The following is an 11,836-nucleotide window of genomic DNA, read 5'->3' as shown; positions in this document are numbered from 1 at the left end:
TAGTACTGAAGTTGTTTGGACAATGGATCCTTCTATCTTCCTTTCATCACCTAATAGGGTTGAAATCTCTTAACATGGATTAAAAGTCTCCCAATAGGGACTCATGTGTATAATTGAACATATTTGATTGACTCCTAAAAGGGTCCATCCTTTCTCAAGGAGTGTTTATATTAGTACATCATCTTATTGGTAGCATCCCCATTACGAGTTTTCCTCTAATCAAATTTTTTAAATTTATATAATGATTATAAAGTTTATTCTATATGTCTATATACTAGTTGTAAACTTTTGACATTCCTAACATTTTAATATTTGGTCAACATAATTAAGGCTTCTCGTACAAACCAAATTTAAACATTTTAAATGTTTTAACATCACAATTATATAAAACTACTTTTTCATTGCCCACAGAATTCTACGGTGTTGAGAGCATGATATGGATCCACCACATTATTGATTCAATAAATTATAGTCACTTTGGTAAGAGATGGGATAGTTGGAATGCCTGAGATTGTGGAGGACAGAACGAAGAATCAACTTTGCACTCCAAGAGAGTCGTACGTAAATATTTCATTTTTATTTCCATGGAATAAAATTGTTTACAATTTTTGTCTATCGTTGCTTATTGGTATTCTTGAGTTCTCAACACATCTTCATCCAGAATAAAATAAAATGACATCAATTGGAAACTAACGTACTGGCTAAAGCCATCAGCAAGTGGCAAGAAAAGTAAACAAACAATAGAGAAAAATAGAATTTAAAAAATACTTTGTTGCTTTTAAGACTCAACTCAAGTCTCTAGGAATCTTGAAAATAATTTAATACTTATAAGTATTATTAATTTATAAAATTTAACTTGAGCTTTGAATTGAGAATATAATAAATAGATTCAAAATTTGAGAGAGATAAATTTTAAATTACCACAACTTTTTAAGATTCTAAAATTTTCATTCAAACTATTTATAAATTGTCAAAATTATGAATTTTTTTTATAATTAAAAAAAATTCCTGTAAAATCAATTTGAAAGTACATACTAAGAGATAACACAATTAATATATATACTAATTGGTCCCATAAATTTATTCTTCATCATTGAAATGTTAATAAAAAAATAAATTTATCAGAACTTATAGACATTCTTTGATTGTACATTGTAGTACCATCTTTTATTTTCCTTTATCTACCTACTGATAGCTTTATTCTTGTATTTTAGTTTGGTCTAAAATAATTATTAGAATCTCTTGTTTTTTAATAAATTTGCTTTGTTTTCAATCATGTATTTACATTTATTCATGGAATTTAAAAAAGTTAAAATGGAATTTCAGTAACATAAACATTATGAAAATTAAATGAAATAGCATGAAAACCACGATCATCCCACTCTAAATTCAATGTATGAAATGCAATTGTAATAATACTATATGAATAGCATAGCTACAATCACTATATGAATACTAAATCAATGATATACCATAACTACAATTGTAGAAATCATATGCTATGGGTAAATCTCAATTTTAATTATAACAGGATCCTCAAATAAAATTCTAAAATGAACCCAAAATAACTGAATTATCAAGTATCTAAATAATTAACGCCATACTTCAATTTTTTATCACTAAATACAAATAGATTTAACAGTAAACTTGAAAGAAATTTAGTGAGTGATATATGAGTTCATATAAATTGATCTTTCCGAATGATGGGCAATTTATAATTGAATTCTAATAAGACATCATTGAAAACATTACCCCTGAGTGGTCAGGCCCACAATTGAAAATATCAAACTGGAGAACATGGACATCAAGTGGCTGCTAATTTGGCGGGACTAAATACTAAAATGAACTTTTCGTGCAAGAGGTTAATTAGTATGAAAGTCTACCTTATGTTGAAAAGCTTATATACTTACTCATGCAATCCCCATCACACTCTATAAAATATTTTTAAAATGGAAATTATTGTGACATGGCTTTGAACCATGTGATTTCTACCATAAGAAAATTGAAAGTAGAGACATGATTAAATATGCTAAGCCATTATTCACAACATTTCGAATTTCGCGTAATTAATTAGTTAAAAGTCACGATGCCCCTTTTTTTTTTGCGTGTTTGCCGTTGGACCATGTGCTCTTTATTATTTCCTTCAATCACTTTGTTAATGTTTTTGCTATATATATAGCAATTAAGCAACCAGTCTTCACACGCTCTAAGATTTAGTTTGAGCTTTGCATATTGAAAGAGTTTGAGCTTCATTTGCACTTCTTTTAGGGCTTTGTTATACATCAATGATGTCTAAATGTTACTCAGTGAGGTTTATGATAGTGTTGTTTACAGTCATTTCATTTTTTGATTCTCTGGCATGGGCAAACCTGCATACCTACAAATTTGCTGTGAGTAGATTTTTATTATATGATTATGTTTTTTCATAGTTGATAATTGATTATAACCTTTTGTAAAAATTTGATAATTCCACAACACTTACTAAGAGTTTTAACACAACTTTTTGTTTTTCATTTCTACAGCTTGAAGAGACAATTATTACTCGGCTGTGTAAGAATTATACTATAGTCACAGTAAATGGACTGCTTCCGGGTCCAACTCTGCATATCCGAAATGGGGACACAGTTAATGTTACAGTTGTTAACAAAGCCAAGCACAATGCTACAATCCACTGGTAAATATAGCTCTTGAAGACATGAATACTATATAAGAAATATGAATATAATTTTGGTGTATTTGGATACTTATTTTCTGTATAGACTCTTTTCTGTTGATAATGGTCAAAACCCATTAACAGTAATTTGATTTTTCAGGCATGGAATAAGACAGATTCGCACAGCATGGGCTGATGGACCTGGTTACATTACACAGTGCCCCATCCAACCAGGGGGCAAATTTACATACACATTCACCATTATTGATCAGGAAGGAACATTGTGGTGGCATGCCCACGTGTCATGGCTCCGTGCAACTGTTCATGGAGCAATGGTCATCTATCCAAAGAGGGGGAGCCCTTACCCATTTACCCACCCACATGCTGAGTTTCCTATAGTTCTAGGTAATCAAAAGTAGAATCTTATATATATATATCATATATTCATCATCACACCAGTCTAGTGGCAAATATAGAGGTTATATTTATATATAAGTGGGAATAGTAGTTTTTGCTTAGAAGAATCCCATTCTGGAACAATGAAGATTTTATGATAAACATACTTTATTGATGTATTGAATTAAGATTATTTATTGCAAAGCCATCGTCAAGAATATTGATATGCTTCTAACACAGTAATAATTTTAAGATATTCTCCATCATATTTTCAAATATAAAAATAATTAAAAATTCTATCCATCCATCATTCTCAAACCTTATCATCTATATTCCTTCCACGTCTAGTTTCCATAGTCATTATGACAGCACTATCACTCCACTAGCTAATGGAATGATTAATGTAGTTCTTTGTTGTACCGATTCATTATATGCATTCCACCTGTGTGTTATGATTGCACGATGTAGAACTGCCTTAGAAAAGTTTTTCATTGTTATTATTCTAAATAAAATCATTCTTAATGTAATCGAATCTTGGTATCTATTGTGACTTTAACTTAAAAATTGAAGGTTGAAATAACAACAGTTGTGCTTAGAATTGCTTATCTGTAAAACGCTGATGATTTGAGTAGGAAATAATATTATTATGGTTCATAGTTTTCGATCTTCTAGACTTTTTGACTTTTCTTTAATGGGTTCGTACGAGATTGTTCTTGCATTTCATAATGACTGAATGAAACAATGAAATTGAGCAGGGGAGTGGTGGAACAGCGATCCTATCGAAGTCGAAGAGGAAGCAAAACTGAGTGGAGGTGCACCAAATGTCTCAGACGCTTTCACTATAAATGGACAGCCAGGAGACCTCTATAACTGCTCAACCTCAGGTACCGACCAATTTTTCGTTATATTAAATTGGGTACAGCTCTTCTTATATATGGGCAGCTTAATTATTAATCAGACTCAATGGATTAAAAATGAATAATTATATTTAGTTAATCTGTATTTAATTTAATTTTTTAAGAGGAGAAGATTTAGTAGCTGAGTGTTTTTAAATATTTTTACTTTTCAGATAAGAGTGGCAAACTATCATACAAATTTTATCACCAAACTATCATACAAATTTTATCAATAGATAAAACTAGTTTAGAAGCTAAAGGAGGGAAAAATCAATGAAAAACCTTCTATTCTTACTCTATAACTGTTATACATTTCAGTACAGTAGCAAATGAGCCAAACCAGCTCAAAGAGGATGTCAAAATAATAAAGCTGCGAGCTCATCAACCAAATTAGCTGAGAGGTGACAACCCTTAAATAAAACACAGAGTATCGCTGTCCAATACATTTGAACCAAACTCCATAGTTTTCCTCATATTGTTTAAAAAAACAGCAAATTGTTTGGCCTATTTGAAACAATGACTGATTCTGAACGTTTCAAGCTTCCAAACTTCTCCTAAGACATACTAGAGATCCCAGTTAACAACTTTCTTTGAGGACAATGCTCACAAACTCGGAGTTACCTTCAATATGTAGTTTCCAAATCTCCAAAGATAAAGATATTTTTACAACATCCCTGAGAGCTCTTACCTACATCTTTTAAGATATGACCACAATGATCCTAAGGGTGCAACAGCCACTTGTTGGGTTCCCTTTAGATGCACAGTCAAAATTTAACTTCCAAAAAGGAGAAGGGGCTTCCCATTTAACTTGTTTCCAAATTTCACTCTTGGGTTTATTACCCACCATCACGCCCCTAAAAGGAATAGAAATCTGCAACCATCTATTGAAGATAAAGCAGTCAGAGGAGAAAAATGTAGAAGACAAGTTCTTAGTTCTTAGAGTAAAGGCATTGACATTTTCTCAAATTTTCTTCCTGAATATTCTTCTATTTCTTTCCCACCAAATCCCCCAAACAATAGATGAAGGGGCAATTCTCAAATCTCGCAAAAAAAAAAACACACCATACCAACCAAGTCTATCAAAGGAAACTATCAATAATTCTCAACCTTTGAAGTCTATTGAGAATTCTATTCAGAAGAGTCAACTAGAGAAAAGCTCCAACCTTTGGAAGAAAAACATCATGTCAACAAAATATAAACTTCATTTCATGAGAAACATTCTTCCCTTCAATCAGAGATTGGTATCCAACCTTATTTGTGTATCACCCACTCTTACTTCTACTCCAAATCAGCCTATTGATGTCATCACTCCAACATAAAGATCTTTGGTTCAAAGACATTTAGAAGCATTGTCTTCTCTATCTGAGGAATAGGCAGCCCTGAAAAGTCTTTCCAATTCACATTAGAAAACCATTGTTAGATTCAAATGAAACATAGTCTTTTACTTTAGAACGTTACAAAGGTTCTAGAACAACCCAGTCTATATTAAGCTTATCGAATGAAGAAAGGGAAGAAAAACCATTCCATGAGTCTCACCAGAATAACATCTTATTATTTGTGTTAACAACCCACTAAAGATGTGGTAACAATACCTCTGTACTCTTTATGAAAAAATTCCATATAGCTGAGCTCTTAGGAGGATTAGGCATTGTAAATATGTGTTCAAGGTCATCAAAGTCAAAGTATTTAATCTCGATACTCATAGCCCATAGTGCTAAAGGGTTCTCATAAATCTTCCAGGCCAGCTTGACCTTTAGGGTAATGTTCCTCTCATGAATATTATGAACACCTACTCCAACCCCAACCTTAAGTTGACAAATTTTTTTCCATGAGACCAAATCAAATTTCTTCTTCTCAACCATATTCCTCTTCTAGATAAAATTGTAAGAAGTATCTTAATAGATGAAATAACACCTTTAGGGGTCAATCCTAAAATTAGGAATGGATGAAAGGACTGTTAATTTTATTATTTTTACTATAATTGCATTTAATACTTGTGACTTCAAAGCTATTAGTGATGATGACGATGATTTTTTATGATCAATGAAGCCTTAAAAACACAAAATCTTGCCATGTCACATCAACTTGACAATAAAACATGACTTAGTGCAGAAGTACCAGTGCCATTTTTTAAGTTATTTTAAACAACTTAACAAAAAGAATGCTGATATGACACCATATTTAATGTTGCAGTCATGAAATTATAATATTTTCCATAACACCATATTAAATGTTGCAATCCTTAAAATGGCTAATTAGAAATCCTCTCTAAAACAAATTAAGAGTGCAATTATCTTTAATGAAATATTATATATGCAGGAACAACAAAGTTCCCTGTACACCATGGGAAAACCTATCTTCTTCGCATCGTCAATGCTGTAGTCAATAATCACATGTTTTTCAAGATCGCATCACACAATCTCACTGTGGTAGCCGTGGACGCCTCCTACACGAAGCCATACTCAACCGACATTCTATTTTTAACATCTGGTCAGACCGCAGACGTTCTTCTCACAGCCAATCAAGCGAAAGCCAAATACTATATGGCCTCCAAGCTATACACAACTCAATCTTTAGCAAATATTGATAACACCACAACTACTGCCATTATAAGCTACGTGGGCTCAAATGCATCTGCAATTCCAATCCTTCCAGAGCTTCCAGAATACAACGACACTGCAACTGTGGCCAACTTTAGCCAATCCTTACGAAGCCTGGCTTCACACGAACATCCTGTTGATGTCCCACAAAGTATAAGTGACAGTAGCCTCATAACCATAGGACTCGGTTTAAGTCCCTGTCCAACTGGATATTCATCAAGTAACTGTAGTGGCCCTGACAGTACCAGAGTGAGTGCCAGTATGAACAACATATCTTTTGTGCTGCCAGATATAGCCGTTCTCCAAGCTTATTACTTCGACATACCAGATGTTTATAGCACTGATTTTCCTTCCAGTCCGCCCATTGAGTATAATTATAACGGTGATGTAGATGAATCTCTGTGGGCGCCGATTTCTGGCACAAGAGTGAAAGTGATTGAATATAATGCTACGGTTCAGATTGTTTTCCAGGGAACCAATATCTTCCAAGCAGATAATCATCCAATGCATATTCATGGGTATGACTTTTATGTGGTGGGAGAGGGTTCTGGTAATTATGATAATGAAACACACCCGAGCTCTTTCAATCTGGTTGATCCTCCTCAACGGAATACCGTAGGGGTTCCTGTCAATGGATGGGCTGCTCTCAGATTCAAAGCTAATAATCCAGGTAAGAAACAGAGTGACATTTCTCTAATGATTTTATTTATGAAATATGGCTTGAGATTGATTGTTTGATTTGTGCAGGGGTTTGGTTCGTGCATTGTCACTTTGATTATCATGTGACATGGGGGTTGAGCATGGTGTTTTTAGTGAAGAACGGCCCCTCTGAGAAGGAGAGTTTGAAGGCTCCTCCTAATAACCTTCCACAATGCTAGTGTAATCTATACTATCAGATATTTAATTGTGGAGTTGTTCACCATGACATACAATGCATTTCCGCTAGAGAGGATGTGTTAAGGATCTGATGCATTTGTTTCTTTTATGTGTGTATCTGGGGTGCATTAGTCCATTCTTAGGGTTTAGTGCGTGATTGTTTGAAGTTAAGGATATCCTTCCCTTTCCCCCAAATCTACTATGTAATGAAACAATATTTTGATTGTGCTTTGTAAGTTAACAAAATATTATTTTCAATTTTATTTATATTTGGTTAGGAAAATTAGTAGTATAGATATCTTAAATAAATTTATCTAAATAAATGTTAATATATATCCACTACAAAATAATTATAATTTAATTGATTATATTTAAAATTATTTATATTTCTTTTATCTCTATTTATTTACTTCTTTATTGATTAAGTTTTTTATTTTAATTTCTAAAAAATGGTTGATTTATATCTCTAAATATTATAATTTAAATGTATATTCGATTTAAATTGTTCACATATAGATGGTTGTCAAATTGAACTTAGAAGAATAAAAATTGACATTAACATGTTCCATGTAAATATATTTTAATTAAAAATATTGAAAAATCTAATTTAAATTTAAATATTAAATTATATAAATAATTTGATCATATCATAATGTAAAGGATAATGCTTTCATGAAATAAACCTCTTAATACAACAATCAATTTACTTTGGGACTTACACAAAACTACTCATATAACTTCTTTTAACAATTTCTATTTACATAAAGTAACATTTCAACATTAGATTTTCCTTTTCTCACTCATTATGTTTGTATGTGACTTATCTTCTCCTTTTCAAGTGGTTGAGGATATACAATTTAATTTTTTAGGTTCTGTATCTATCTCCTCTACCTTTCTATGGAGCCAAAATAAAATGACTGAACTTTTTTTATGATATTGATTTTCATATTATTACTTAAATTTTATTGAGACTACTCCACTCTTGATGTTTATAAATATTATTGATATCAATTGACTTCTTACAGCTTATTATTTGCATCGCAATTGATGTGTGTTGAATATTTAACTTATTTGTAAACAGTAGCCAACTAAAATATTAGACAACATCTGTTAAAAAAAAAAAAAAACATTTCAATAAAGTGGGTACAAATTTTGTGTTTCTTATGAAAATTTGATTTTTAATACACATTGACAGGGTGAGTCAAACAATTAAAATATGAATCAGGTAATTCTATTAGATTTTAGAAAAAAAATTATTATAATAATTTGAAGTCAATCCTTGATTTTGAATTTCATAATAAACACAACATTTGCATACAACATCTTTCCATTTTAGTTTATTTTTATCCCCATGAGAATTGACATGGTTCTAAAGTATTAGATAATAATAAAAATATCTTTCATGTGATTTAAAAATAATAATAAAACATCCTATAGGGTTTCCTTTTGTTTTTAATCTCTCTCCCTCTCTCTCTCTCTCTCTCTCTCTCTCTCTCTCTCTCTCTCTCTCTCTCTCTCTCTCTCTCTCTCTCTCTCTCTCTCTATCTATCTATCTATCTATCTATCTATCTATCTATCTATCTAAATCTCCCTATAGATATATCTTCATGTGTATCTATATCTCTTTATCTCCATCACTCTCGTATTTTGTCCATCTCATTATCTTCCTATCATAATCAATCAATTACTTAGAGGGGAAACTTATGTGAATGGTGGGGGGAGTAAGATTTATATTAAGATGGGGCAATGAGGTGAGAGAAAGGGATAAGGTATTTATGAGATACATGGAGAGAATAGAGAGGAAAGGATATATAAAATATATATAGAATAATGATAGTTAGGGACAATAGATTAAGATGGTGATGGGAGAATGAAGAAGGGAAGAAAAAGAGAGAAGGGGAGGGTAGAGGTATGGGATGGTGAGATGAGGGAAGGGGAAAAAGTAAGATATAAGGGATAATAAGGGGGTGATAAATGATTGAAGATAGTCCTTGCATATCTAAAGGTGTCCTAAGTGTCTTAAAAGGTCCTAAGAAATCATCATATGTATAATGGGTCATGGGATATATTAGTGGGTCTTAATATTAATTAATAGGTTCTAAGGGATATTAAGATACATTAATGAGTTTGAATGAGTACTATAACACATTGATGGGTCAAAACACACCCTAGGATACATTACGGGGTCCTAGAAGTTTTAAGAGGTCCTATATATTTTAATGAATTTTAGGGGTCTTGGGATACATTAATGGATCCTAAAAATATTTAAGGGGTCCTAGATATCATAAGGCGTTCTAAGGGGTCCTAAGATACATAATTAAACTAATTTTCCATATAATGTCTTAAGGGATCCTTTGTGTTTAGTTTCTCCTAAGGACCTTCCTATGAATAATAATGGGCAATAGGATGTATTGGGGGGGTCTTAAGAGGTGCTAAGGCATTTTCATATTTATTAATGGGTCTTAAGATACCTTTGTGGGTGTTAAGGGGTCATAGGGAATGTCGATAGTCATTGGTATAAATTTATGGGTCTTAGAAAATCCTACAATACATTAAAGAGTATTGGAACTTATAAAGGATCCTACGTGGTTCAAGATGAACTTAAAGATCCTAGAAAGTATCAATTTGTCCTAAAGGGGCATAAGATACATTCACAGGTCCTGGGAATTATTGAGGGGTCTTTAATGTCCTAAGTGGTCTTAAGATCTCTTAGTTCATGTGTTAATGTGTCCTAGGATACATTAAGTGTTCATAGGAGTCTTAATGGGTCCTAAGGGGTTCTACATGTCTTAAGAAATCCTAAGTTATCATGGGATACACTAATAGGTCCTAAGAAGGCTTAATCTATCATAAAGGGGCCTAACATACATTAATGAGTCCTAAGATATCTTCATGAGTCCTTGATGTCCTAAGGGATTCTAAAGTATCCTCATATGTATGCATTACTGAATTCTTGGAATCATAAAGTTTTGGGATATTGTTGGGATTATTGTAGGAGATTGCATTATATATTTTAGAATTAAATTTTTGCCATTGACATCAACATATTTCTTTTCATGACATTTTTGATAGTTTATTTATTGGAGAGATTGGATCAATATGATCTTTCTATTATGTATTAGATGGGGCACAAGTTCAAATGGTTGTATGGGTGTTTATAGATGATCATTCTTGGATTGTAGAAATTAATATGATGATTGAGCACGTAATTTGATGATCATATACTAGTTATTCTAGTATTGATAGTGTTGTAGAGTTTAATTCAATGTGTATTGGTTGTGTAATATTTTATGGTGTTAACCTAATGGAGTGTTGAGTAATTGGATGTGTATCCTTAGTTGGAATGCTTCATGATTTAGAGATGTGCAAGTTGTATTTATTTAATGAAGAAATTGCTATTTGATGTTCATGATGAACAATGTAGAGTTGGTGGTGGATTATGGGGCATAGATGTTTTTGTTGTTGATGTGGTATTTCATGATGGCTCTCTATGTTTCTTAATTGTGTCCTATTCTTGGATAGGGATCACATTTATTGATGTGGTTGGATTCAAAATATTTCTTGAAGTATTTTTTAGTATTCCTAGTTGACTTGCACTACTAAACTTGGACCTATTTTTTGACATGATAGTGGTCAAAATTTTGATAGCTAAACATCAAAAGTCAACATCGCTAGAATTGTGTCAAAAGTTTGATGCACTCCACAGCCATCAATTTATTGACAAGATGATCCATTGAAAATCATCCCCATCTATGTCACATGTCGATGCCAAACAACTAATTCAAAATGTCGAACTATTGATGCTATCTAGAGATGATTCGATGGGTATGTTATACCATTGACGAGAAACCTTGTCAAACTATCAACGCTAGCCAGAGATGATTCAATGAGTTTGTCATACAATCAATGACAAACTGTGTCAAAATTTTGATGACAGCTAGAGTTTTCAAAAAAAAAAAAGTCTCATTATATATCAGGCTGATAACAGGCTAACAAGAATGATCAAAAAAGGCTCTTGAAATGATTAATTTGGTTGGAATCAGCACACTAAAATAACTTGCATTTTTACATGCAAGGACTGAGAGAAGCTAACCTAATGATTTTATGGACTCTTCTTACAAGATTGAAAAAATTGTAAACTGTATGATTATGTTGTTGAAAATTGATGTAGAAAACCCAAAACTGAGCAACCAGTGAAAATTCAATATTAAATTTTAGAGAAAAATCATTATTATCAGCTAGGGTTTGAAAAAAAATTATTTGAAAAATTCAACAAAAACCCTTGTAAGGATTAATCAAACAAAACATATATTTGTCTAAGATATAAAACATAATTATTGGTTGATTTTTTTAAATATATATAAAACTAAGTATATTATGCTTGCATATTTTTGAAGATCATAAATAAAATTAGA

The 11,836-nt window shown here is 32.0% G+C and overlaps 1 protein-coding gene across 1 annotated transcript; it reads left to right on the top strand.

Moving 5' to 3' along the window:
- Positions 1-2,160: 2,160 nt before the first annotated feature.
- On the top strand, positions 2,161-7,704 carry LOC149540342 (laccase-12-like). Its single transcript, XM_089801453.1, has 6 exons — positions 2,161-2,390; positions 2,523-2,674; positions 2,814-3,058; positions 3,805-3,933; positions 6,265-7,215; positions 7,293-7,704. The coding sequence occupies exons 1-6, from the start codon at positions 2,286-2,288 to the stop codon at positions 7,421-7,423; spliced, it is 1,713 nt and encodes a 570-aa protein (XP_089657579.1). The 5' UTR covers positions 2,161-2,285; the 3' UTR covers positions 7,424-7,704.
- The last annotated feature ends 4,132 nt before the right edge of the window (positions 7,705-11,836 follow it).

Source organism: Cupressus sempervirens, chromosome 9, assembly GCF_028749045.1.
Source record: "Cupressus sempervirens isolate cs-2001-9-10 chromosome 9, ASM2874904v1, whole genome shotgun sequence".
Taxonomy (NCBI): Eukaryota; Viridiplantae; Streptophyta; class Pinopsida; order Cupressales; family Cupressaceae; genus Cupressus; species Cupressus sempervirens.
Note: the sequence above shows the minus strand (reverse complement) of the source record. Positions and strands in the feature narration are given on the sequence as shown.

What these genes read in the sequence shown, in the direction of transcription:
- LOC149540342 (XM_089801453.1), top strand. Translation starts at nt 2,286, where the DNA reads ATGATGTCTAAATGTTACTCAGTGAGGTTTATGATAGTGTTGTTTACA. An exon ending in CTATAACTGCTCAACCTCAG is followed by an intron (nt 3,934 to 6,264) that starts GTACCGACCAAT and finishes TTATATATGCAG; the next exon opens with GAACAACAAAGTTCCCTGTA. An exon ending in ATTCAAAGCTAATAATCCAG is followed by an intron (nt 7,216 to 7,292) that starts GTAAGAAACAGA and finishes TGATTTGTGCAG; the next exon opens with GGGTTTGGTTCGTGCATTGT.